This window comes from Balaenoptera acutorostrata, chromosome 4 (genome assembly GCF_949987535.1).
Source record: "Balaenoptera acutorostrata chromosome 4, mBalAcu1.1, whole genome shotgun sequence".
Lineage (NCBI taxonomy): Eukaryota > Metazoa > Chordata > Mammalia > Artiodactyla > Balaenopteridae > Balaenoptera > Balaenoptera acutorostrata.
Genome location: NC_080067.1, coordinates 133498910 through 133524326, shown reverse-complemented (window position 1 = coordinate 133524326; position 25417 = coordinate 133498910). Strand labels below are relative to the sequence as shown.

The following is a 25417-nucleotide window of genomic DNA, read 5'->3' as shown; positions in this document are numbered from 1 at the left end:
ATTCATTAAAGTGACAGAACTAAATACTCTCTATATTGAAAACCATACTCCATTGAGCTTGTTTTACTATTCTTACTCTTCTGTATTGATTTATTAAAGCAACAACAAGGAAAACGCATCATTTTTAAATTAAGCCAGTAAGAGTTTTGCTAAAGTTATAGACTTTATAAATTGTGAATAGGTGTAGAATAAAATATGGGTTTTGAAGATTTTGAGCATGAAAATATTGTATTACATATTTTAATGCACTGGCTGAAAGAACAATTATTGAGCTAATGAAAGAGTCTGAAGAAGAATTTTGCCAAGTTTTATTTTTCTCATGTGTGCTTTTTCCTTTCACCCCAACAGTTGAAATGATATTTTTTCATTGTTTTAATTAATCACTTATGGATTATTATAAATATATAGGATTATTTAATATTTCCTCTTTAATAGAAAGATAAAATGCTTTTGCTGCATTTATGACTTTCTTTTCATTCTAATAGTAAATGAACTCATTTTAAGATTATTCTTTTGAAATTGTAGGCAGTCATTCCAGAAAACTCTCTTCTAAAAGTTTTCTCACTTAATGTACTTCTTAAAAACTCTTATCTTCATTTGAAAAGTTTCTCCTAATGGAAATATTCTATAATTCTTCCTGCATCTTATGTAGGCATCAAATATCTCTGTGGCCATTTTTTCCTATTTAATAGAGACATATTAGTAAATTATTGCATGGGATATTCATAAGTCCTTTGTATAAAATAAATTTGTAGGGCTTCCCTGGTGGCGCAGTGGTTGAGAATCTGCCTGCTAATGCAGGGGACACGGGTTCGAGCCCTGGTCTGGGAAGATCCCACATGCCGCGGAGCAACTAGGCCCGTGAGCCACAATTACTGAGCCTGCACGTCTGGAGCCTGTGCTCCACAACAAGAGAGGCCGCGATAGTGAGAGGCCCGCGCAGCACGATGAAGAGTGGCCCCCACTTGCCACAACTAGAGAAAAGCCCTCGCACAGAAACGAAGACCCAAAACAGCCATAAATAAATAAATAAATAAATAAATAAATAAATAAATAAATAAAAAATTAAAAAAAAAAATGCATTTGTAAATTGGTCATGTCAGAGAAAGAAGAGAAATAATCTAACGGCATTCTTTGCATATTTACTCTTTACCTTAAACATTAATAGTAAAACCATGTCAAGGTATCTGTATTTCTAAGTTGCTGTATAGCAGTACCAAGGTTAAAATGTGTTGTAAATATTATTGTAACAATTGCAACATTATCAGATCTTTTTTACTTATGAAAAGCTATTTATGGAATGAAATATATTGTCTCTGAGCCTTGTTATAAACCCCGGTTTCATATATATTAAAGCCACTACAAGTACATTTAATATCTTGATTATAAAGTCTCATTTTGGTACACATTTCAATCCATAATTTTGTTCGAAATTTTTTTATTATCTGCAAATGGTCAAAAACCATCCATGGAGCTAAACAATACACACTGATACTTAGATGTGTCCACAAAGATTTTTGGAGAACAGAGAAGAAAGCCTGTGGGGTGTCTTTCCTCTTGACACCAACCAATTCTCATATCAGCTGGGTGTCCTACAGTTCAATTTAATTCTGACGCACACTACCTGGAGAGAGTGTCAGACTCCACAGGTGTAACGGTTCGGTCCCATAAGACTGCCCTTATTTAGGATGCCAGTCACAAGTATTGAGTCCCCAGGTTATACACACATCCATGCAACTTGACTACAAAGTCAGGGATCCCCCCAACCCTTTCCTTCAGGTTTGACTAATTGTTAGAATAACTCATAGGACTCAGAAAAACTCTTTACTTACTATTACCAGTTGATTATAAAGGATACAACTCAGGAACAGTCAAGTGGAAGTGATACATAGGGCAATGTATGTGGGGAGGGCCATGGAGCTTTCAGACCTGCTATGCCCTCTCCAGGTGCTCCACTCTCCTGGCACCAGGATGTGTCCATCAACCTGGAAGTTCTCTGAACCCCATCATGTAGGGGTTGTTATGGCGGTATCCTTGTGTAGGCACGATTGATTAAATCACTGACCATTGTTGATTAACTCACTGACCATTGTTGATTAACTCAGCCTCCAGCCCTGCCCCAATCTCTGGAGGTCAGAAGTGGGACTGAAAGTTCCAACCCTCTAATTATGCTTTGGTCTTTCTGGAGACCAGTCCCCCTGCTAAAGTTATCTAGGGGCCCCCAAACACCAGTCATCTCATTAGCATACAAAAGACACTTTAATCACTTCAGAGATTCTAAGGGTTTTAAAAGCTTTGTGCCAGGATCTTGGGGCAAAGACTAAATATTTATTTTTCATTATACCACAAAACATGAGTAATTTTTGTATTGAAATAGCATCAGAAATGTACTAGAGTAAACAATATTAGTAGTGGCAATCAAAAGAATATTCAGACCTTGTAACTCTTGTGAGTTTCTCATTAATGGAATTAAAAGAGCTTCCAAATACCATTAAATGATAGATTTTTCAGTACAAATTGTCTGGCCTGTGCTACCACTTGCTTTGTTACAATATCATTATTGACGTAATGTTTTAGAAAACGTCATCTAGGGAAAGGCAGCATTAATTTTTTCACAAGTGAAATAAATCAGATTTCAGTACTTTTTCTACAAAGAGCAAGATGGTAAATATTTTAGGCTTTGTGACCATGTGGTCTCTGTCACAACTACTCATCTTTGACATTATAGCACCAAAGCGGTCAAACAACAGGTAAACAAATGTGTTTGGCTTTGTTCTGATTAAACCTTATTTACTGAAACAACTTGTGGGCCCCATTTGGCCCATGGCCATAGATTGCCTACCCTTGGACTAAAAATTGACCAAAAAAAGTCATTCACTATAATAAATAATTATAATGGATAGTTTAAAAGAATAATTTGTTTATATAACCTTGGATTTTTTGTCTGATGATTCTTGTATGTAACCAAAAAACTAAATGCTTTTGTTTAGAACTGAGCTCACACAAAATTATTAAAGGCACGAAAAGATAATTACTTGTGAAATTGTAATAAAAGGTGTTGCAGTAGCCTCCTGAAAACAGAAATTTCTCTTTGCATATACATTTACATGAATTATGCTTTATAGTCCAAAATACCAGCAGTTAAAAAAGAAAGAATTAACAACATCAAAAAGGAGTTATATTTCGTTCTTCTCCAAAGAAAAATGCCCTTTCAGGTTTCATTTGAATAGGGAATTAACACATGCCTTTAGGAAATACTTTCATTACAGAGAAAGAATTTTGTGGGTGATGATAGTTCCTAACAGTTTAATAATTGTGGGTAAGGTTAGCTTAATTTGTGTATTTATTAAAGATTTTTGAGCACTTTTAATATGTATAGGAAAAGGTTCAAAATCAGAGGAGATATATATATGTAGATCAATGGCAATGTTTTTCCCTAAAAACCCAACTATGTTTTTAAGAATATTCATCACATTTTTCATCTCGTCTATAAAAATGTTTTTATATTATGCTTTAAAAAATCACTTTACAATTTTAAACAATACCATTTATTGCAATATTTTATTTTTTCAGAGTAGATTTACATTTCCCTATTCCTGCCTCTGTGTACAACTTTAAAACCCTAAATATTATATATAAAACAAACAAGAAAATTCTGAGAGGTGAAGAGAAGAAGGCAGAGCAGCTAGGAACTTCATGGGCTGAAGAACAACATGACATGACAGTGAGCTCCCTGGGTTTTCTTTTTGCCTCATTTCTCCCACGTTTGTAGATAAAGAAGCTGGCAACCCATAAACACCAATAGGAGCAGACAGTAAAAACCCCAACAAAGGCCTGATCTCTGCAGCCAAAGTCCCCAGAAAGAGACAGCCTAGCAAAACAGAAAACTTTGAGACAGTAACAATTTAACTAATTTGACTATAACCCAACACCATAAGAAAAAAAAAAAAAAATACAGCCTCATCCCAATGCCTATCAGCACAGGTCAAGTGCAGAACCTAGACAGAACAGAAAAGCTGCAAAATATATGGAACAAAACTGATAGAACTGAAAGAAGAAACAAACAAATCCAAAATTATAGTTGGAAACTTCAGCATCCCTCACCAACAATTAGTAAAACTAGATAGAAAATCAACAGGATATAGAAGAACTGAACAATATCATCAACCAACAGAATCTACTCAACATTTATAAAACACCCTATCCAACAACAAGAAAATATACAGAACCCAAAAATACTCCCAGACAGCATGGCCAACTTATTTTTGACAAAGGTGCAAAAGCAGTGCAATGAAAGGATAGTGTCTTCAATAAATGTGCCAGAGAAGTTGGCTATCAACGGGCAAAATAAATGAAACTCGATCTAAACCTGACACCATACACAAAATTAAGTCAAAATGGATGATAGATTTAAATGTCAAACATAAAACTATAAATCTTTTAGAAGGAAACATAGGAGAAAACCTTCAGAAACTAGGGGTTGGTGAAGAGTTCTTAGACATGACAACAAAAGCACAGTTCATAAAAGAAAAAAATGATAAGTTGTACTTCATTAAAATGCAAAACTTACTCTTGCAAAAGACTGTAAGAGGACGAAAAGACAAGCTACAGGCTTGGAGAAAATATTTACAAACTACTTATCCGATAAGGGAGTCATACCTAGAATTTACAAAGAACTCTCAAAAGTTCAACAGTAAAAACACAAATAATTCAATTAGAACATGAGTAAAAGATATGAGACATTTCACTGAAGAAGACATATAAATGGCAAATCAGTTCATGAAAAATTGTTCACTAGCTTAAGGGAAATGTAAATTAATATTACAAAGAGAAAGCACTGTACACCCATTAAAACAGCTAAAATAAAAAATAACGACAATATCAAATGCTGGCAAGGATGTATAGAAACTGGATCTCTCCTATACTGCTGGTAGGAATGTAAAATAGTACAGTCACTCTGGAAAATAGTTTGGCAATTTCTTTTAAAATAGAACATATGCTTATATATCCTAGCAATCCTACTCCTGGACAATTACTCCAGAGAAATGAATACTTATGTCCACATAAAAACCAGTACAAGATTGTTCATCGCAGCTTTATAAATGGAAAAGCCAAAACTGGAAGTAAACAGAATGTCCTATAAGAAGTAATGGTTAAACAAACTGTGTTATATCTATACCATGGAATACTACACAGTAATAAAAAGGAATGTATTGCTATACAGAAAAGCCAGTATGGCTTCTAAGGACATAATGCTGAGTGAAAAAAGAGCATTTCAGAAAGTCACGTACTATGTGATTCCATTTGTATAACACTCTTGAAATGACAAAATTATAGAAATGGAGAACAGATGAATGGTGTCAGGGGTTATTGATGGTGGTGGAGGTTGGACATGACTGTAAAGGAGGAGCCCAGGGAAATATTTTGGGGTGATGGTATAGTACCTTGCTTGCTGAACTGGTTGCATGGATCTATGCACGTGTTAAAATGACACAGAACTGTACACACACTTTATACCAATGCCAATTTCCTGGTTTTAATGTTGTACTTTAGTTACCTAAGATGTAACCATTGGGGGAAACTGGGTGAAGGATACACAGGACCTCTCTGAATCTATAATTATTTTGAAATAGAGGTTTAGAGAAGAGAAAATGTGCAAACCTTGTAATGCATTCTTTCAAAAAAAGAATATATTCCCTAAATAAATATTTTCAAGGATTTTATGATGCCAAATTTCTCAACTTAATAGCTTCTCTCTTTCCAACAGTTGACTAAACCAAATTATTTATATACTGGAAGGTGACTGCTTATTTTTTAAATTAATAACAGACTAAATAATGCTATAAATTTTATACTTGCCATGTCTTAAATAACTAATTTACAATTGCTAATGGGTATCAAAGGATCAAGGACATGAAAATCATGATTTAATCAAAAACCTCATTTAACACATTAGTTGCAACCTCATTATTGACCTCAAGGGCAGGCACTTATGCTGAAGCCGCCAACAAGAAAACAAAATGTGACTGATTTTTTACTTTTCTCTATTTAAAAAGGAATTAATGAATATAAATATGTCCCAAGTTGATAGCTTCCACAACACATACTTTGGAAACTCTACACCTGAATAATTAGACCATTGATTATTTCTGGAACATAAATTAAGTCCTCCAATTTAGTCTTATTTAGACCTGAAAATTACAATAAAAAAAGAAGTTTCCAGATTACTTTTAGTTTTTTTTAATTTCAAGTTATCACCTTTGATAAATCTTTTTTCTTGAAAAGACATATTTATTGAACTGCTAGACTCTGCCATTCTTTAATTGCTAATAGCAGCCCATCCAAATATGTCTCACGTTCTACTTTCATAATTTACTAACAAAGTTAAAATGCATGTGGGTATATTTTAAAGGAGTCTATTGGAATGCATAATGGTATTGTTTTTTTAAATGAGTAGGGAAAAGTCAGAGAGAGAGAAGATCTCTTCTGAATAGTATAAATATACGTCCACAGTCCCTTATCTGCAATTCTGAAGTTCTCAAAAACTCTGAAAAGTAAAGGTTTTATACAACTCAATTGGTGGCAAGACTGAACCTGAACGAACCTGGGGCTTTTTTTATAGCTTCTATGTAATACACGAGTGTTAATATTCCTACCTTTACTGCAGAAATGTACATGTGTTATGCTCAGGATGCTGGCCCTGGGAATATCATATAATATACAGTATATGCATGTTCCCTTTTCAAAATCTGAACATTCCTGACTTACGAGACACATCTAGTCCCAAGGGCTTGGGATGAGAGCTATGAACCCGTCCTAGAAAAGTACAGGATAGATGTTCATATAGCACTTGAGAATAGGAACTTATTTATGTGGCAAATGAATCTAGGAGCACAGTTATTTCATAACATTAAATTTGGGAGGAGAGTCAGATAAGCACCAAGCTGACCTTTATTTCATTAAGAAGCAAACTGGGGCATTGAGCAACTTGCCTGAGGTTACCCAGCTACAGTTGGAACCATGGCAGTCTGGCTTTAGAAGTCATGCTTTTAAACCACAAAGATTTTGTTACTGAAGACTTAACCTGAAAGCCTCCTCTGTCATAGCAGAATGAGACTGAGTCTCTAAGCTGAAAGCAGGAGGATTTTGTGGAAGTCCATACCCTTATGGATAAAACCCCAGGCTCCAGGAAACTGGCAGCCCAGTTCAGATTCCCCAAGTATGAAACTGGAGGATCCTTTTAAGGAGTAAAATGAACAGCTACAGAGAAAAACAAAACTATGCAAACTGGCCTCAGTTGATCCTTTACTGCAGGGTTCGTTCACGTGTCCAATACTAGCTTTGCACACTTAACTCCCAACCAGCTATTACTAAGTAGCAGCTTATTACATAGGAATAGATTCAGGGATCACCAGACATTTAAGGAAAATGTCAAACATGAAACAGATCAAAGTAAACAATCAATAAGAAGGAGCCTAGACAGGACAGAGGAAACACAAAAAACAGACAAAGTTTCAAAGAATATGTCATGAGTACTGTTAGAGGTTAACAGAAGAAATTACATCCATAAAAGCAAAAAAAGGACACTATAAAACAGGTGTTGCAATAAAGGATAAGATAGAGCACGTAGAAGTTAAAAATATGATAGCTGAAATTTAAAAGTTCAGTAAAAGTTTGGAAGATAAAGTCAATGAAATTCCCCAGAAAGTAGTTCAAGAAAACAGAGATAGGAAAAATCTGAGAAGTTATCCAGGAGCCTCAGAGGTTTATTTCAGAATAGGCTTTCAGAAAGAGAAACAGAGAAAATGCTGCAAAGGAAATTATTAACTTATGGAATGGTTTCAAGAACTGAAACACATGAGTCTTTTTTTAACATTATCCTTAAGAACATATTTAAAGGGGCACTTGTCATGTAGTCATGGAACTATAGTTGAAAGGCTGAAGAATCTTTATGAGCCTTTTCAATAAATGTACTTTCGCTTTTCCTTTTTAGGGGCACAGCAATTGCTGGTATAGTATTTGGAATCGTATTCATCATGGGGGTCATTGCTGGAATTGCCATATGTATCTGCATGTGCATGAAAAACAACCGTGGGACGCGGGTGGGTGTCATCAGGACCACCCACATCAATGCCATCTCCTCCTACCCTGGTAAGCAAAACTGCTTACTCTTTCTGAAGGAAGAGTCAGATTTGTTAGTTATGCTATACTCCTGGGGTAGAAGACTCTCACTGGAATAACCTCCAAGTATGTAGGATATTTCTAAATTAATGTAGATTGAAGCTCTAACTTTCAATGGAGATTACTTAGATCCACATAATAAAATCTACCTCCTATTTGAATACATTCATATTTTCAGTGGTTGTCTTATTGACTACAGTTGCCAATCAGCCATAGTTAAGAGAAATAGACAATTCACACCCACTGTGTCTATTTGCTAGTGAGTTCTGACAAATAATTATAGAGAAAGAATAAGTTACATGGCTGAATTAACTGGCATCTGATTCAATAGGTATGTATGTCTTGAGAAAAAGTATTGAAGAAAGTTTTTATGTGTCCTCCTTATGCAAAGAAAACAGTCTTGACATAATATTAAAATTATCAGCAAAAAGGTAATTTATTAATAATTTGACAAGTATTTCTTGAGAATTTACTAGAAGTTCCACATATAAATATATTGAACACATAAACAAAGTGCTGCATTTTGCCTTGATTTCAATAGCATTTTTAAGTCAATCTGTATATATATAATTTGATATATAAAAAGGAGTCAAGTTCTAAATTTAGCAAATCCTTAGGAAGATAATTTTCTATCCATACTCATATCCTCTCTCTCAGTCCCTATAGGAAAGGAATAAGGTAACTTCTACATCCAGTCTGCCCTGAGTATCAATTCCCTAGTAACGTCTCTCCTCTCTTAACGTTTTCGCTATCATCTTCAGCTTGAGGGAGCAAATTTCAGACGACTGTGAGCATGATTGTTTCCCCTGTCCTCTTTTGTCCATTCTCCCTGTTCTCCAAATCTCCATGCTAGAGTGCTTCAAGGCTCACTCCTGTGTCTTCTTCTATCCTGTATCAACGCTTACTTCTTTGGTTCTATCATTTGGCCTCATGGTATTAAGTACCATTTATATGCTAAATGCCTTCCAAAGTTATATATCTCCTTTCCAGACCTCTTTCCTGAATTTCAGACTCATTTGATCCCACTGCCTGTTGAACATCTCCACTTGGATGTCTAATTAATATATCTCAAATTTAACATGTCTAAAGCTGTACTTCTGATCATCCCCCCAAAGCCTCCTCCACTCACCATTTACCATCTCAGTTGATGGCATCTCCAGCCTCCCAGCAGCTCAGGCCAAAGACCTTGGCGTCCTCCTGGACTCCTCTCTTTCCCTGACATCTACATGCAATCTAACAGGAACACTTCTCAGCTCCATCTTCCAAATATAAGAGTATCTGACTACTTCTCACCGTTCCTTCTCTGGTGGGAGCCACCATCAGCTCTCCTACTCATTCCTGTGAAAACATCCTAACTGCTCTACCAGCATCCACTCGTGCCTCCCAGGGGTCTATTCCAAACACAGTAGCAAACTGAACACATTTAAGATGATTAAATGTCAAATCATATCACTTCTCTGCTCAAAATTTTCCAGTGGCTCCCCATTTCTCCCAGGGGAAGACTTAAAGCCAGTGGTTTCTCATTTTATCCAAAGTACAAGACCAATTCTTTACCAAGGCCTGCAAGGCAATGCATGAATTGGCTCCTCTTTTTTATTTCTCTGACTTCACTTCCTTCTACTCACCCTCTTGCCACCTGGCTCCACTCATACTTTTTCCTTGTTGTGCTGTGAACATACAAGGCACACTCCCATCTAGGTTTGCCTAGAACACTGACTCCCTCACTTAATTCAAGTCTTTGTCAAAGGTCATTTTCTGAATGAGGCCTTCCCTGATCACCCTACTTAAGATTGTAAAGTGTCCCTCCCCCATAGCACCCCAATCCTCCTTACTCTACTTTATGTCCAGAGTGCTTCTTTTAATCTTCTAAGATATCACATTGTTCACCTAATGGTTAAGTTTATTATTTATTGTCTATCCCCTCTTTCTGGAACATTAGCTCCATGAGGCAGGGATTGTTGTCAATTTTATTCACCACTCAATCCTAAGCATACAAGACTGGAACTGGCATGTAACTGGCACTCAGCAGACATGGTTGAACGAATGAATATCATGACAAAATCTGATTTAATTATATCAATGCCTAGAAATTTTACCTTCAGTTCCACCCTGGAATGTATAGCTTTTACTCACTACGAAAGCAATTCACTATTTTGAATCTTTCCAACTTATAAGAATATCGTTAGGGTTAGTATAACAATGTTAAAACTATGGTATAAGGAAAAAATAGGGGGAGTTATTTTTTATTCTTCACATCTCCTTATTTTCACCTGGCCAATCCATAACCCAAGAGAAGAAGAGGAGAGTCTGACAGAGACATTAATTGGAGAGAAGGTGAGGAGAAGCACTCTGTACATAACGCTCCAGATTCACTTTTCTTGATCAAAAAGTGTAGTTAAAATTAATTTTTAAAATATTTTTTATAAAACTAGATTAGAAAATGCAAAATATTTTAATGTGTTGTCTTGTGTTTTCTGGGGTCTGAGGTTTCTATTTCATGCATGGAAACAGGTTTTCAAAAACTTTATTCTAGTAGCATTATTTATACTGGCAGATCACAGCACCATGTTGCATTTTCAGTAAATGCATTGTTCTGGGAACTGAATAATGCAAAAAACATCATAAACCTTATGGTGGAAACATTTTCACTGCAAAAGACTAGGTCGTCGAAAACATGATTTGCTTGATTACTTCTCATTTCCTTCTCAAAGTCCCTAATTAAGCTTTTACTTAAAGGATCAGGAAACAACACAGAGTAGTACTGACTGCTTTTCAAAATCTTTCATCTATGGAAATAAAAAATAATTTTACCCACATTAATTAATTAACCCTGTGCTAATTGAATAATCACTCAAGTTATTGAATAGTCCCACAGCCTGAAGGCCACATAAATGGGTAGAAAATAATTTAGTCAAGGTTATCTCTTCCCTTGGTGAAAGCACTCAGTGGGGAACCCTACAGCGAACATTACTCTGCACTGGGAGGAGATTACCAAGAACAGGTAATCTGCCACACCCAACCTATCGTTGGACAGTGACCATTTGAAATAGTTTTTTACTCCTGCCATGTTGGGTGGCATGAACTGTGTCCTGTTTAATGACAACTATTTTTAAAACCATCAGTGTGAAAACAAGAATTATTTGTCAAGACTTACATTTCCCCTACTTTCCAGAACTTCAGTATAAACAAAAGAAAGTGATTATATTAACTCTTTTTTAAAAATGGGTTTGGATGACACACATCTGAAGGAAAATAATGCAGAAAGAACAGAAGAAAAGGCCTGGCAAAGATATAAAAATCAAATGCCATGAAGTACATTATTGAGTCCCTAATCGTAGGTAGGTAGGTAGGTAGATGATGGATTGATAGATGATAGATAGACAAATAGACAGATAGATGATGACGATGATGATGATGAATTTAGATAGCTAGCTAGCTAGCTAGCTAGCTAGATAAACAATGAAGAAGGATCTGAGTTTCTTGGTAACAGAAAAATGCCAAAAGATGCATGTAGAAAGAAGTTGTGGAACTGGAAGAAAATTATCATTTAAAACCATCATAAGAAAAATTTAGAACAAGATTCATCAATTGATGCTAAATCTGGGGGACACGTTGCTGAGGAGCAGGATATTTGCATACTCTCAACCTGTCTACCTCCAGATTTCTCATTAGTTACAAGGAGAATAATAGTAACTACATAGTGGAGAAACCAGACAACATCTTGACGAGGAAGTAAAAATTAATATCAACAAAGAGGGACAGATGTACATCTTGCACCTTTGGGTGTTACTTTGAAGATCGTACAATTTCATGTGTGTAGTGTTCTGGCCGGAAGCTCATAGCCTGAATCTTAACATGAGAAATTATCCGACAAACCCAAGCTGAGGAACATTCTATACAATAGCTGGCTTGTATTCTTTAAAATCTCTTGGAAATATTTCATTAAGAAACTAAGGGGCTTCCCTCGTGGCTCAGTAGTTAAGAATCCACCTGTCAATGCAGGGGACACGGGTTCAAGCCCTGGGCCGGGAAGATCCCACATGCTGTGGAGCAACTAAGCCCATGCACCACAACTACTGAGCCTGTGCTCTACAGCCCGCGAGCCACAACTACCGAAGCTGCACGCCACAACTACTGAAGCCCACACACCTAGAGCCCGTGCTCTGCAACAAGAGAAGCCACTGCAATGAAAAGCCCGTGCACCACAACAAAGAGTAGCCCCCACAACTAGAGAAAGCCCGTGTGCAGCAACGAAGACCCCACACAGCCAAAAATAAATAAATAAATTTATTAAGAAAAAACAAGGAATCCAAACTCCATTTGCATCATTGAATTCACAATTGAGGGCAACCATATTAGTATATATACTGAACATGAAAAGACTCATGCACTCAAAGGATTTGGTGATATGAGGATGGTCTCTTCTGATTGTATCTATTTTCTTAGTGAAATAAGAGGCAAGTCTTACACTGCAAGTGGCTTGAGGAGGTGTTTGTAGCTAAGGAGAAAGAAAAAAGCATGAAACAGTAATATCAGAGAGTGGAGGGGTGGTGAAATGCCTAATGCGCAATTTCCAAGCAATGCCAAGGGCCTCCACACTTAAGAATATGGTCATGCATTTGAAGTGAGATGAGTCAGCATGATCGTGCATTTTGCTCTAAGCATATTAAGCTCCTAGATACAGATCTGGGGTAGCCAAAATGCTGGACTGGAGCTTTGTCAAGCAATGGGGAGAGAAAGAGATGAGAAAGTTGATGATAGATGCACAGGAATAATTTTTGTGATGGACCATAAATCTAAGCTGAATGAAGAAAGACATGAAGACAGGAAAGGGGTGACATCAGTTTAAATTTTTTTAATGCCATCAGTAAATCAGAAATCCAGGTGAGGTCCAAGATGTATTGGGATGTATATTCTAGAAAGATAAGTGGGTGGTCATATTTACAAAATGGTACCATAATTGGTTACAGAAAGGGTGAGAAACAGATTTTTGAAGGCAAAAGGCCCAAAGGACTGAGAGGCAGGGTTACATGTGTTAAAAACGGATTAAAGAAGACAATTTAGGTGATGCAAACTTCATGAATCAAAAAGTCTTCATGGGGAGAACAGTAAAATGGACAGAAGGCAGGAAGTTTTTATAAGGTGAAGAATAAAGAACGAAGAAGAGAAAAATAGAAACTATCTGATTGGCTGGGGCCACGGAGGCAGCCTTGTTTGGGGTGAGAAGGAACCAGGAAGTTAAGTATAGAGCCCAGAGTTGGCTTGGCGTTTGGGGATTCGTTGACTGGATATACCGAGTTTCTCATCAAGCGGAGCTTTTCAAGGACGTGAAAGTTACCTAAGCTTCAGTTTGCTGATGCGGCAACCCAGGCAGGCAGGAGTGGTTCCATCTTGGAGCTAGAAATGTATTTCAGCAAGTGGATGTTGAAAACACCTAGAATGATAACAGAAGTCGTGATGCAGAGAAGAGTAATGGGCTTGATACTAAAACTTCAACAAGTGAGATTTTGGGGTAGAGAGAACCACAGATATTGATAACAAGGAGGAGGAGAAAGTAGCAGAATCTCATGGCATATGCTACAAAAGAGCTCAGGTTTTTGGTTTTGTTTTTTAACTTTTAATTTTATATTGGAGTATAGTTGATTAACAATGTGTCAGTTTCAGGTGTACAGCAAAGTGATTCAGTTATACGTATACATGTATCTATTCTTTTTCAAATTCTTTTCCCATTTAGGTTGTTACAGAATACTGAGCAGAGTTCCCTGTGCTATACAGTAGGTCCTTGTTGGTTATCTATTTTAGATATAGCAGTGTGTACATGTCAGTCCCAAACCCCCTGTCTATCCCTTCCCCCCACCCTTCCCCCCTGGTAACCATAAGTTCTTTTGGATGGACTTAGAGATTGTCATACTGATTGAAATAAGTCAGAGAAAGAGAAATATCATATGATATCGCTGATATGTGGAATCTAAAAAGAAATGATACAGATAAACTTATTTACAAAACAGAAACAGACTTACAGACTTCAAGCTCAGGTTTTTAAAGAGGGAAATTAGTTGTTTAAAAATGGCTGAATCACAGGGAACACGCTGCATACCTCCTGGTCCCATAAAACGTAGGATGTGGGAGAAAAAGGATAGCTCTGATTTAATAGTGCTGCAGAGGAAGCTGTCCTCTCATGGAAAACCAGATTTTAATTAAATTAGAAAGGTGAAGCAAATGTTCCCTTTCACTCCCTGAGATAACTGTCTCATGTATTCTTCTCTCTTCTCAAAACTCGAAAAAAACCCTCAGCCTTTCTCTCTCTCAGCAGATAATTTCTCAGCCGATGTTACTTCTCTGAGAAAACAGACACAATTGGAGGAGAACTTCCTTATATTCCGAGCTGGGGTAACACGTAAAGGGATGAAAAGAGGGTGAGGGTACAAAGGGCTTTTCTGATGACAGACTTTGTGTTCCACTGAGCACAGTGAAGGGGGTGGGGAAAGTTGGGAAAATTAATTAGATTAGATATGTAAAGCCTTCCAGAGCTAAAGATCTACACTGAAGGGTGCTCTAGGAGCTTGTCCTTCTCACGCTGACAGAGGGATGTAAACGTGACAGGACGTGTCCTGATGTTATCTGAGAGGAAGGGAGACGCTAGGTTCTAATGACGTCACCCTTTCCGGAGGTGCATCTCGGGCCATTGTAGAGAAAGAGACGGGCAGCGCTGTGTTGTGTGGTGAGGAGCAGGCAGTGGAGGGCCTGCCAGGAGCTCTGTGGGCCTCTGCTCTGAGTGGGGTTCAGGTGAATTGTGAGTAGTGGGGTTTGGGGGGAGGGTGAGGAGAAGGTTTGCTCCTAGTAATAATGTTAGAAGTTGTCCTTTTTTTTTTTTTGGAGTATAATTGCTTTACAATGTTGTGTTAGTTTCTGCCGCACAGCGAAGTGAATCAACCATACGCATACACACATCCCCTCCCGCTTGGACCTCCCTCCTCCACCCTCCATCCCACCCTTCTAGGTCATCACAGAGCACCGAGCTGAGCTCCCTGTGCTATACAGCAGGTTCCCACTAGTTCCCACATGGCAGTGTATTCATGTCAAACCTAATCTCCCAATTCATCCCACCCTCCCCTTCCTCCCCCTGTCCACATGTCCGTTCTCTACATCTACGTCTCTATTCCTGCCCTGCAAATAGGTTCGTCTGTACCATTTTTCTAGATTCCACATATATGCGTTAGTGTACGATATTTGTTTTTCTCTTTCTGACTTAACTTCACTCTGTATGACAGACTCTAGTTTCATCCACATCAGGTTCTTTAAAAAACTAAAAATAAAACTATCATATGACCCAGCAATCCCACTACTGGGCATATACCCTGAGAAAACCATAATTCCAAAAGATACATGCACCCCAATGTTCACTGCAGCACTATTTACAATAGCCAGGACATGGAATCAACCTAAATGTCCATTGACAGATGAATGGATAAAGAAGACGTGGTACATATATACAATGGAATATTACCCAGCCATAAAAAGAAATGAAATTGGGTCATTCGTAGAAGTTGTCTTTTAAAATAAGTCATGAGTGATAGAAGTGTCAGCTAATGCTAAGATGTGTTAAAAGATAAACTGAGGCATATTAAAATCTTGAAGAGTTTATTTGAGCAAAAATGGGGCAGCACCAAACCCAAAGTGGTTAGGAGGGCCCTGCCTTATACACAGGAAGCATGGAAGCAACAAAAGGAAATTATTTGATTTCCTTTAACCTAAAGCCTAGTTGGCTGTTTGTGATTGGTTGTCCTTAGCGTTTTGATTTCATAACTTTGAGGCACTTGCAGCTTAGATTTTGGTTTGCTTACATAGACACCATGGCATTAGAGCCACCTCAGTCTAATAACCTCCTTGTTTAATTAATTTAACAGTTGGTAATCATATTGCAATATATAAATGTATCAAATCAATACATTGTACCCCCTTGAACTTACACAATGTTATGTCAGTTGTATCTCAACTGAAAAAATAAATTTAAAAAAAATGTTAAAAAATAAGTCATGAAATTTCACCTGTCCTATCAGACAGTAAAACCATTGAAAATCAATAATAATTAAAATCAGGTGTTTCTGGTAAAAAAAAAGATATGCCTTGGTAATTGGAACAGAACAAGTGATTAAAATTTCACAAACTGTAAAGGAGAGATAACAAAACAATGTGAAAAGTGAGGATTAAGAGGCAACACTTCAATACTTTGGCTTAATCAAAATTTAAAACTTAGAAAAAATAAACTCTGATGTAAAATAACAGATGTAAGGAAGCACCAAATATATAAACTTACATGGAAAAACTCAAAACTAGATTGGTTATGAACCAGATATCTGAAAGACAAATGTTTAAACTTGGAAACAATACAGAAGAGATAAAAAGGATGAAGAACCCATGTATATTTTCTTAGATACAAGTTTTAAACTTCAGGATGTCAATAAGGTAAAAATACCATAGCTAATCATTTTGACAAAGTTATTTTTAGAAAGGTATAGAAAATATAAATAACTGTGTATACATATTTATATCTTGTTATCTTAATTGTATCTTACTTCTAATTAAGATCCCAGTTTGTAAATTACCAGCCCAAAACAAACCAAAAAATCACACAATATGAATTACAAATAATAAACAAGATGTAAAACTATCAAAGAAATGTAAAATTAAGGGATATTTTAATAGTGAATTTTTGTCACTATTAAAATTACCAAAATATTAAATGATAGCCAGTTAGTTGATTCCGGGAATTTTATTCTAAAAAACTAAATCAAAGTAATAAAAAGTCTATATGTAGAAAGACATTTGTCACTCCACTATTTATAATAATAAAAAATTGCTAATCTCAAAATAAGTGAATGGTAAGTGGAATAATGTACAGCTGTTAACAATAGAGTTCATGAAGAATATGTAGCAGAATGAAAAAGACTGTTACAATACAGAGTGAAAAAGCATAGACTATTTTACATGACTACAAGGATATAAAAACACAAGTGACTAGAAGGGAGTATATAAAGATATTGTTTGTTAAATTGTGGTGACAGAATTATGGATGACTTTCCTCTGTTTCCAAATTTTCTAAAATAATGTACAGTTTTTATAACACCATGCACCTTCCCTTTACATTTGTTTTAGAGATGTTATGAGTGGGTAAAAAAAAATTAACTTCCTCCTATGAATTGCATAGCATCCCTACATTTTGCAAAATTCTACACAACTACATTGACATACATGATAAATGACATATTTGCCCTACTTAAGTCAGAGAATTAGAATTATTGGTTATGAAAGAATTTCAAAAACACCATATCTCTAGCTGCATCCATGTATCTTTTAAAGATGATTTGACTTTTAAGAGAGAACAATACCTCTTAGGGTTAACCAGGAATTCTAAAATTGATACCCTGAAAAGTTTACTTCCTAGTGAAACATTTTTATCTGTAAGAAAGAAAGATAGCACAGTCCACAGTTACACCATTATTATTTCGAAATGTATTCCCGCAGCTGGTACTATAAAAGATGTGCTGTGCTTATTTCATGATGGATATAGTCCTCCAGATACCACTCTTCAGCATTATATTATCACCTCATCAAAATACAAAGGCTCTATGAATGAAAGAACACTGTTTCATATCTTAGCTTTTCGTGTTCAACATGCAGCTGTATAAACCATAGGGAATCTCCCTGAAATGTCCTCCAGCAGTTTTTATGCAGATGGAAAAATATAAATGCTTTGTTACTGAAGCATAAAGACACACCACAGCTTCATGACAGAGAAGAATGCAGAGTCAATCTGTAGAATCATCTGGTGTGTGCTTCTCAAGTGGGAGGCAAGGAAAAGCTTCAACATAAAAACAGCTTAGAACCCACATGCTTATAAGAAACAGTTCAATGGGAATCCAGCTGTAACTTCCTGTTTTACATGGAGGCCGCATTTCTTGCCTTGGATAAAGTTTATTATAAATCTCTCTGTCTCAGTCCTCTTGGATATAATGAAGCAAAGGAGTAGGCGTAATGCAGAGGGAATGTGTGTTTAGACTCTGGCAGGAGTTATTCCATTTTGCTGTAGAAAACAAAGCTTGGAATAGGCCAGCCTCCCCGGGTCTAAAGCAGCCGTGGAGAAGCTGCCTTCTCCACAGATCTGTGTCCTCTGATCTGAGCCCTCGGCTTGCTCAGCCCACAAGGGACTTGCAAAGCCTTTGCTCACCATTGCATCCCTCAGAAGACATCCCACCCAGTTCTGTGTCTCCATCTTCCTCTTGTGTCAGGTGCCTCAATTCTGCTTCTTCACATCCCTAAGTATAGGCAGATCAGTAAATGGTTTAAATCATCAAGCTCCTGGTAGAGAGAGCCAAGTTAGAGAGATGCAGATGGGAAAAGAGTCTAAAAAAGAGTGGGTATATAGATAACTGATTCACTTTGCTGTACAGCAGAAACCAACACAGCACTGTAAGTCAACTATACTCCAATACAAATTAATTTTTAAAATAATTTTTTAAAATAAAGAGATTCATAAGAAACTTTGTGTTTGCATATAGGGTGAAGCCCTATGTTTATACATGCATATTGAACAGAATACTGTCATAATCTTATTGGTAAGAGTACAATTTAGAAGACGTTTTAGAAATAAGTTTGTTGAAATGTTGCTTGTTCTTTTCTGCCATTCTAAAAGTAAAAGCTTGGCTGTTTATTTGCATTATTATAACACTAGTCTTGTGGTTTAGGCTACATTCACAGTAAGCAATTAAGACATGTCAATTTCCAACTAGAATCATGATCTTGATGATAAATCAACTACTGGAAAATCATCAGAGGGATTGCTGAGAGGTTGCTCAGTGTTGCTGAGTGATTTGGTTCTTGAAGACATGGAGTGCTCAAGGAGTACCTCTCTTCCAACCCTGGAGACGGGATGGAGAGCACTACAAAATAGACGTCTATATATAGTCATAACAAACGTATTAAGTGTGATTTTAAAACACACTGACATATAATAGTACAATAAAAAATTAAAGACACTTTTTCAAATAAGATTTAGAAAACTAAATTCTCCATCCTCATTTCTAAACCTGTTTGTCCTCCTTTTTTTTTTTTTCTTATTTCTGTAATGGCTCCACGACCCTCCAAGTTACAGGAGCCCAGTACCAGGTACCCAATACCTCGACACCTTCTTACTCTCGACCCCTTTTCCACCTACCCAGTCATCACTTAAGCACTCAGCTGCTCAAGGGCTCCAATAATCCCCACCCCCAACTTCCATGAGTCCCTTATCATCCCTCACATATGCTACTACATCATCTCACCTGTTCTTTGCTCCACCTGAATCCATACTGCCGAAAGAGTCATCTTCCTAAAGCATATTCACTAGCATATTCAAAAAATTTCTGATGCCTGCATATCGCACACTCCTTATGTGATATTCAAAGCGCAATGCCCATGTAGCCTATCTTACACCCAACAGTTTGTACCTCCCACTCCCCGACCCCTATGCTATACAACACGGGAATATAGCCAATATTTTGTAATAACTGTAAATGGAGTGTAACCTTTAAAAACTGTATGAAAAAATATTTTTTGGCTGTGCCACACAGCATGAAGGATCTTAGTTCCCTGACCAGGGGTGGAACCCATGCCCCCTGCATTGGAAGCGCGGAGTCTTAACCACTGGACTGCTAGGGAAGTCCATAAAATTGTATGAAATTTTTTTAAAAATTACATTAAATTAGAATTTTTTTTTGAATTTTATTTTATTTAATTTTTTGTACAGCAGGTTCTTATTAGTTATCCATTTAAATTAGAATTTTTTAAAAGCCCACCATGATGGTGATACAATCAGATTCCTCAACATCTTTTCCCGTTTCTCTCCTCCATGTATTTTTTGCTTTGAACAAAAGTTCCCTCTTGCTTTGGTGCTTTTGCTCAAACTTGAATCATCCTTTAGCCCCTTCTCTATCTGCCCCTTCTGCATCATCTTTCCAAGAAACTCGCCCTAAGCCACCAATTCCAAATACTTAGCCAATGGTACCACTTTTTATAGCACTTGCCCTTTCATACATGTGTGTCGTCAGCCTGATAAAACTATGATTACTGAAAGCAAAACTTATGTCCTCCCCCAAAGTACCCAGCCTAGTGGCTCAAATATAGTGGACACTCAATTATTGCTAAATGCCTGATGCCCTTCTCCTTTTCCTTTCCAGTGGCACCGCCCCCCTATAGTTACGACCATGAGATGGAACACTGTGCAGACTTGCCTCCTCCGTACTCCCCGACCCCAGCACAGCGTTCCCCACCCCCTCCGTATCCTGGAAATTCAAGGAAGTAATCCTTCTCCCAGAACAGAATATGTGCCAATCAGAGATCTTGCCCCCCAGAATAAAATGTCTCTACTCAGAAACAGACAGGAAAGGATTGCCCTAAGGAATACCCTTTTGGGTTAGACAATTTGTCAAGTGGAATGTCCAGGCTAAGAGAAGAGATTCAGGGTTTCTACCCTACTCAGAGCTGATCCCATCTGGGGTATTATGTTGGGTTCAATGGGACCACATTTGAAGAGTTCTACTGATCAACATAAGCACACTCAGAAAAGAGTAACGGATAGACAAAACATCGGAAATTCATGTTGCTTAACGAACAAATGAAGGAAATTGCAACATTGATCCTGAAAAAGAGAAGATTTATGTAAGACAAGAGGATAACCTGGACTACCTAAGGAAACAACTATACTCTGTAGCTTTAAAAGTCAGAACTAGAATTGTTCAGTCTTTTTGTTCATCGACAAATGCAGATCGAATGCCTGAAAGCCTACTCTGCGCCTTACATTGTTGGAAACACTAGATGGAAGTTACAGGAAGAGAACTTTAGTTTTAGTATAAGAAAGGGCTGCTGCAGCTTTCGTATTGACTAGATTGCTTTGTGAGGCTCCCTATCACCAAGACTCCAAACAGAACCTGGCTGACTACCTGGTAGAGACATGCTCGAGAAGGGAGAGCTAAATTAAATGGTAGATGGGTTCAATGGGCCCCCAAAGCTCCGCTCATGTTTTAGGTAGATATGAGGTGAATTTCTATGCCATCAAGAATGAAAATAACAGAGATAGTTGAATCCATCTAATTTGAGACTTAAAACAATCAAAAGGACTTAACAGCTGCTTGAAGCCAAGAACTCTTCAGTGCTAGATACTGCCACCTAAAAATCATCTGATTTTATTTAGTGTATTATGATAAAGGTTATTCCAACTGTGAAAAAAAATTGTACCAAGTTCCACAAGCAACAAATACTTCATTTCAGATTAAAAGATGAGAAGCCAGAATCCCATGGGATTTTACATCAGGGAGTAAAATTTCAGAACTCGACCAGGAAGATATACAAAAGTTTACAAAAAGAAGAGGGGAAAATGAAGTTTGGATTCTGTTCTGTGTAACTCCGCTCACATGCAGCTTAGACAAATTTCTATTTTTCTTGTAATATTTTAATAATCTATTCTCTTGAAAAAGTTATACAGTTAATGGTAAAGTAAGATATTGACATCAAACTGTGTTGCCTTTTGCCAAAATCCATATTTTATGAAGTGCCTACCTTCAGGTGTAAAAGTTTTTAATAAATAATTCTAATATGCCATACTTTGCTGCAAGTGACCTTAATCAACATTTCTGTTTTTATGAGGGTCCTTTCATGTATTTTAAATTGTACATTGAGAAATTATTGGGAATAGATGATTATATTTGTTTGTCACTTTTCAATTAAATCTAAAGTGTTTAATCCAACATCATCAGCACAATTCAGTGAAATCCCAAAATGATGCTAATGATTTTTCTGAATAAAACAACCAAAAGAAATGTCTTAAAGCAAAAGTTATAGTTCAGGAACTCAGTAGCTGTAGTTGGGAAACTCAGTAGCTCATATAAGTAGCATATTTTACTTTCAACTACATTGATCTGACTGAAATACAGTCTAACTGCCAGTGAAATCTAAAAGCTAGATTTGTTTGGAATGACTTGCTTGATTTTTAGGCACTGGTGATTTTCTTGCTTATGAAGCCAGAAAGCATTCAAGCATTCCAGTCCATACTAGTAACTGAGATTTTAGCACAATTTTAACAGTGCATATGCTTTAATTTATCTCCCTTCTGCAAGTGCGATCAGACCCAATTACACTGTAGCTACACAATTCAAAGTGCCAGAGCCTCTGTGACATTAAGAATGATGTTTCCCAATGCACTTAAGAAAAAATGGAGAGGAAAGGTCCAGCAGAAATTGAATTCTCATCATCTTCGCTGTCAATAAATGTTTATTGTGCATACCTTCTATGTTCTGCAAACATGACCCACATAGGAGCTATTACAATCCACACCATCTCTCTTTGAGTTTTTTTATGGCCTCCCTTAAAGCATATCACAAACCCACACACCTACAATAGATGAGTATTTTTACTATTTGTATTTAGTGTCACAATCGCGTAAATGTGCACTATATCAGTATAGACTTTTGGAGTTCACTGATTATTTTCATAGATGACACATCTTGGGGGGAAATAGTATATGATGTGAAAGCTTTGAATTATGGTTATTTAAAAACTAATGTATTTGCTATGTCCAAAGTGTTTATAATAAGCAATAAAATGAAATAACCCATTATAACAAGAGTTATATTTTAAATTGTCTTGCGTCTATTTTGTTTCACCCTCCATCTCTGCCGATTTAGCCTTGTTCTTCTGTACAGGAAACATGGGACTGGAGCCAGATAAACTTTGTTTTGAATCCTGTCTCCTGCCTGTATGACGATTTGAGGCAGGCCACTTCATCTCTCTAAAATTCAACTTTCTGCTCTGGAAAATGTAAATAGTAGAATCGACTTCATCAGGTTTTGTGAAAATTGGATGACTACGCATAGCATTGTACATATTGTGCCTGGCATGTAGAAAATGTTCTATAAATATTAGCCAAAAATAAATTAACAAAAGAATAACATAAGGATGACAGCCTCTAGAACTGTGCTATCTAACACATTAGCTACCAGTTACATATGATTATTTCAATTTAAATGAATTTAAATTAAACTAAAGGAAAAATTTAATTCCTCAGTCTCACTAGCCACATTTCAAATGCTACATCATCTCATGAGGTCAGTGGCTACCTTATTGGGCAGTGCTGCTCTAGAAAGTCCTCTTTGCAAAATGCAAAGAGGTAGCAGGAAGGAGTTGAAGAAAAAAGCCACTATAGTCATCTTGTCCAGGAGGAACTGTGGACTTTGTCAGTTAACTGGGATGTCCTTCACAAATGTGTGAGGCCATTGCTCTGGAAGTAAGGTGGTAATCTGCAGGAGAAGGCGACACGTGAGCAATGAGAGACCCACCCACAATTTCATCAGGACCAAGGATGAGGAAGCTACTGCAAGAACTGGAGGGCTGATGGTAGAGGGGAGACCCCAGACCTGGCCCAGGAATCAGTGAGACGGGGCCACAGCCCGTGCTGAGTCTAATCAGTTCTGCAGCTGCCCTGCTCGGCTCTCGAATCCATTACACGGACATCCAGGGCCACCCACGTCCCTAAGATGTAGCATTGAGGTGGACTCCATCATCGTCTTGTTCTCACCACCAAAGGAAGGCAGCACTCACCACGCATCCACTTACTCCCAACTGGTCCATGTTCAGCCAAACCCATTTTGCCAGCTTTTGGCTGTAGGTCAGACTAGATTGAGCCCATCAAATCACGGAACTCTGGGTGCTATTATTTTGTGTTTTAACTTAATTTAAACAACCCAACACCAGCATGCCAAAGCTACATGATCACCTTACTCATCACCACAAAGACTTCTAAGGACTGTCAGATCCTCAGTCAGAACCTGCTTGAAATGTGCAGTTTTTATTTTTTAATTACAGGCGCAAGCTGCAGGGAACATGGCTGAACTTGTGTAAGTTCAGTGCTTTTTCTGTGCAGCCCCACTGTGTGGTATGGTCCAGTCCAAACTATGTCAGAAAGGAAAGTGACATAACTAGCTTGAAAAAAGATCTATAGGTGATTCTGATTTCCACCCTAACCTCAACCATACCACTGCCTCCTATGACTGGTTAATGCAGAGGAAAGAGCAAAGGCTTCAGAGTAAGATTCTAGTTTCTCTCATCTCTGTTACCTTCTGAGTTATGTGTTCTGAGCCAAATAACTGAGTTTCCATAACCTCAGTTTTGTCCAAAATATATTTGTGACTAACACCACCCTTGCCAGGATGTTGCAATGATTAAAAACAGTATAGGTAGGACAACGGTCATAAAGATTCTATCAAAAAAAAAAAAAAGATTCTATCTATTGGTGACACAAACGTACATACCTAATTCTCATTCCAACCTTTGTGCCCCCAATCCCAGGCCTTACCACTTCTATAAGCAGGTGTAACTGTTATCCATCACTGTGTAACAAATTACCCCAAAACTTGGTGGCTTGAAACAACAACATTTATTATCTTGGTTTCTATAGGTCCAGAATCTGGACGTCGCTTAGCTGGTCCTCCAGCTCAGGGACTCTCACAGGCTGCAGTCACGTCAGTGTGCAACAGAGGAAAGATCAGTCTCCAAGCTCACTCACATGCATGGTCGTTGACAGGAGTCTGTTCCTTGCAGGCTTTTGGACTGAGGGCCTCAATTACTCACTGGCTGTTGGTTACCCCTATTCTTTACCATATGGGCCTCTCCTTAGGGCAACTCAAAAATACGTCATCTTGCTTCCCCAGTGCAAGCCAGCAAGAAGAGCCATAGAGTGAAAGAACCTGGTAGCAAAACATAGTGCTAGCCAGAGGGGAGTGACAGACTTAAAACCTAATCTTGGAAGTGACATCCCATCACTTTTGCCATGTCCTGTTCCTTAGAATCAGGTCCCTAGGTCCATTCTGTACGAAAGAGGAGGGGATTACACAAAGGTGCAAATACCGGGAGGTGAGCGCATTCGGAGCCATCTTGGTAGTCAGCCTACCAGAGCAAGGATAATTCATCTCATTGCCTTTAAATTCATTATTTGGAGTTTAGGCAATCTTGCCTCTAACCAGAATGTGCCAACTGAGCAGCTGAAAGAATACCAGGGCCATGCTTGGCTGTGATCAAATTGCTTTTAGTGACCTGGCAGGGGTAGAATGGAGACAGCAACAGAGGCCCATGCGAACTGGGTAAGTGCTGCATTCCTAAGGAACATTGAAAGGAGACTACATTTGCATTTTTCATGAACTTCATTTAC

The 25417-nt window shown here is 37.5% G+C and overlaps 1 protein-coding gene across 1 annotated transcript in view; it reads left to right on the top strand.

The window, feature by feature from the left end:
- Positions 1-22829, top strand: part of CYYR1 (cysteine and tyrosine rich 1) — a 105436-nt gene extending 82607 nt beyond the window's left edge. The window contains exons 3-4 of the mRNA XM_007164269.3: positions 7994-8151; positions 20397-22829. Of these exons, the coding sequence (XP_007164331.2) occupies positions 7994-8151; positions 20397-20521 (283 nt within the window). The 3' untranslated portion in view covers positions 20522-22829. The remainder of the gene's footprint in view (positions 1-7993; positions 8152-20396) is intronic.
- The last annotated feature ends 2588 nt before the right edge of the window (positions 22830-25417 follow it).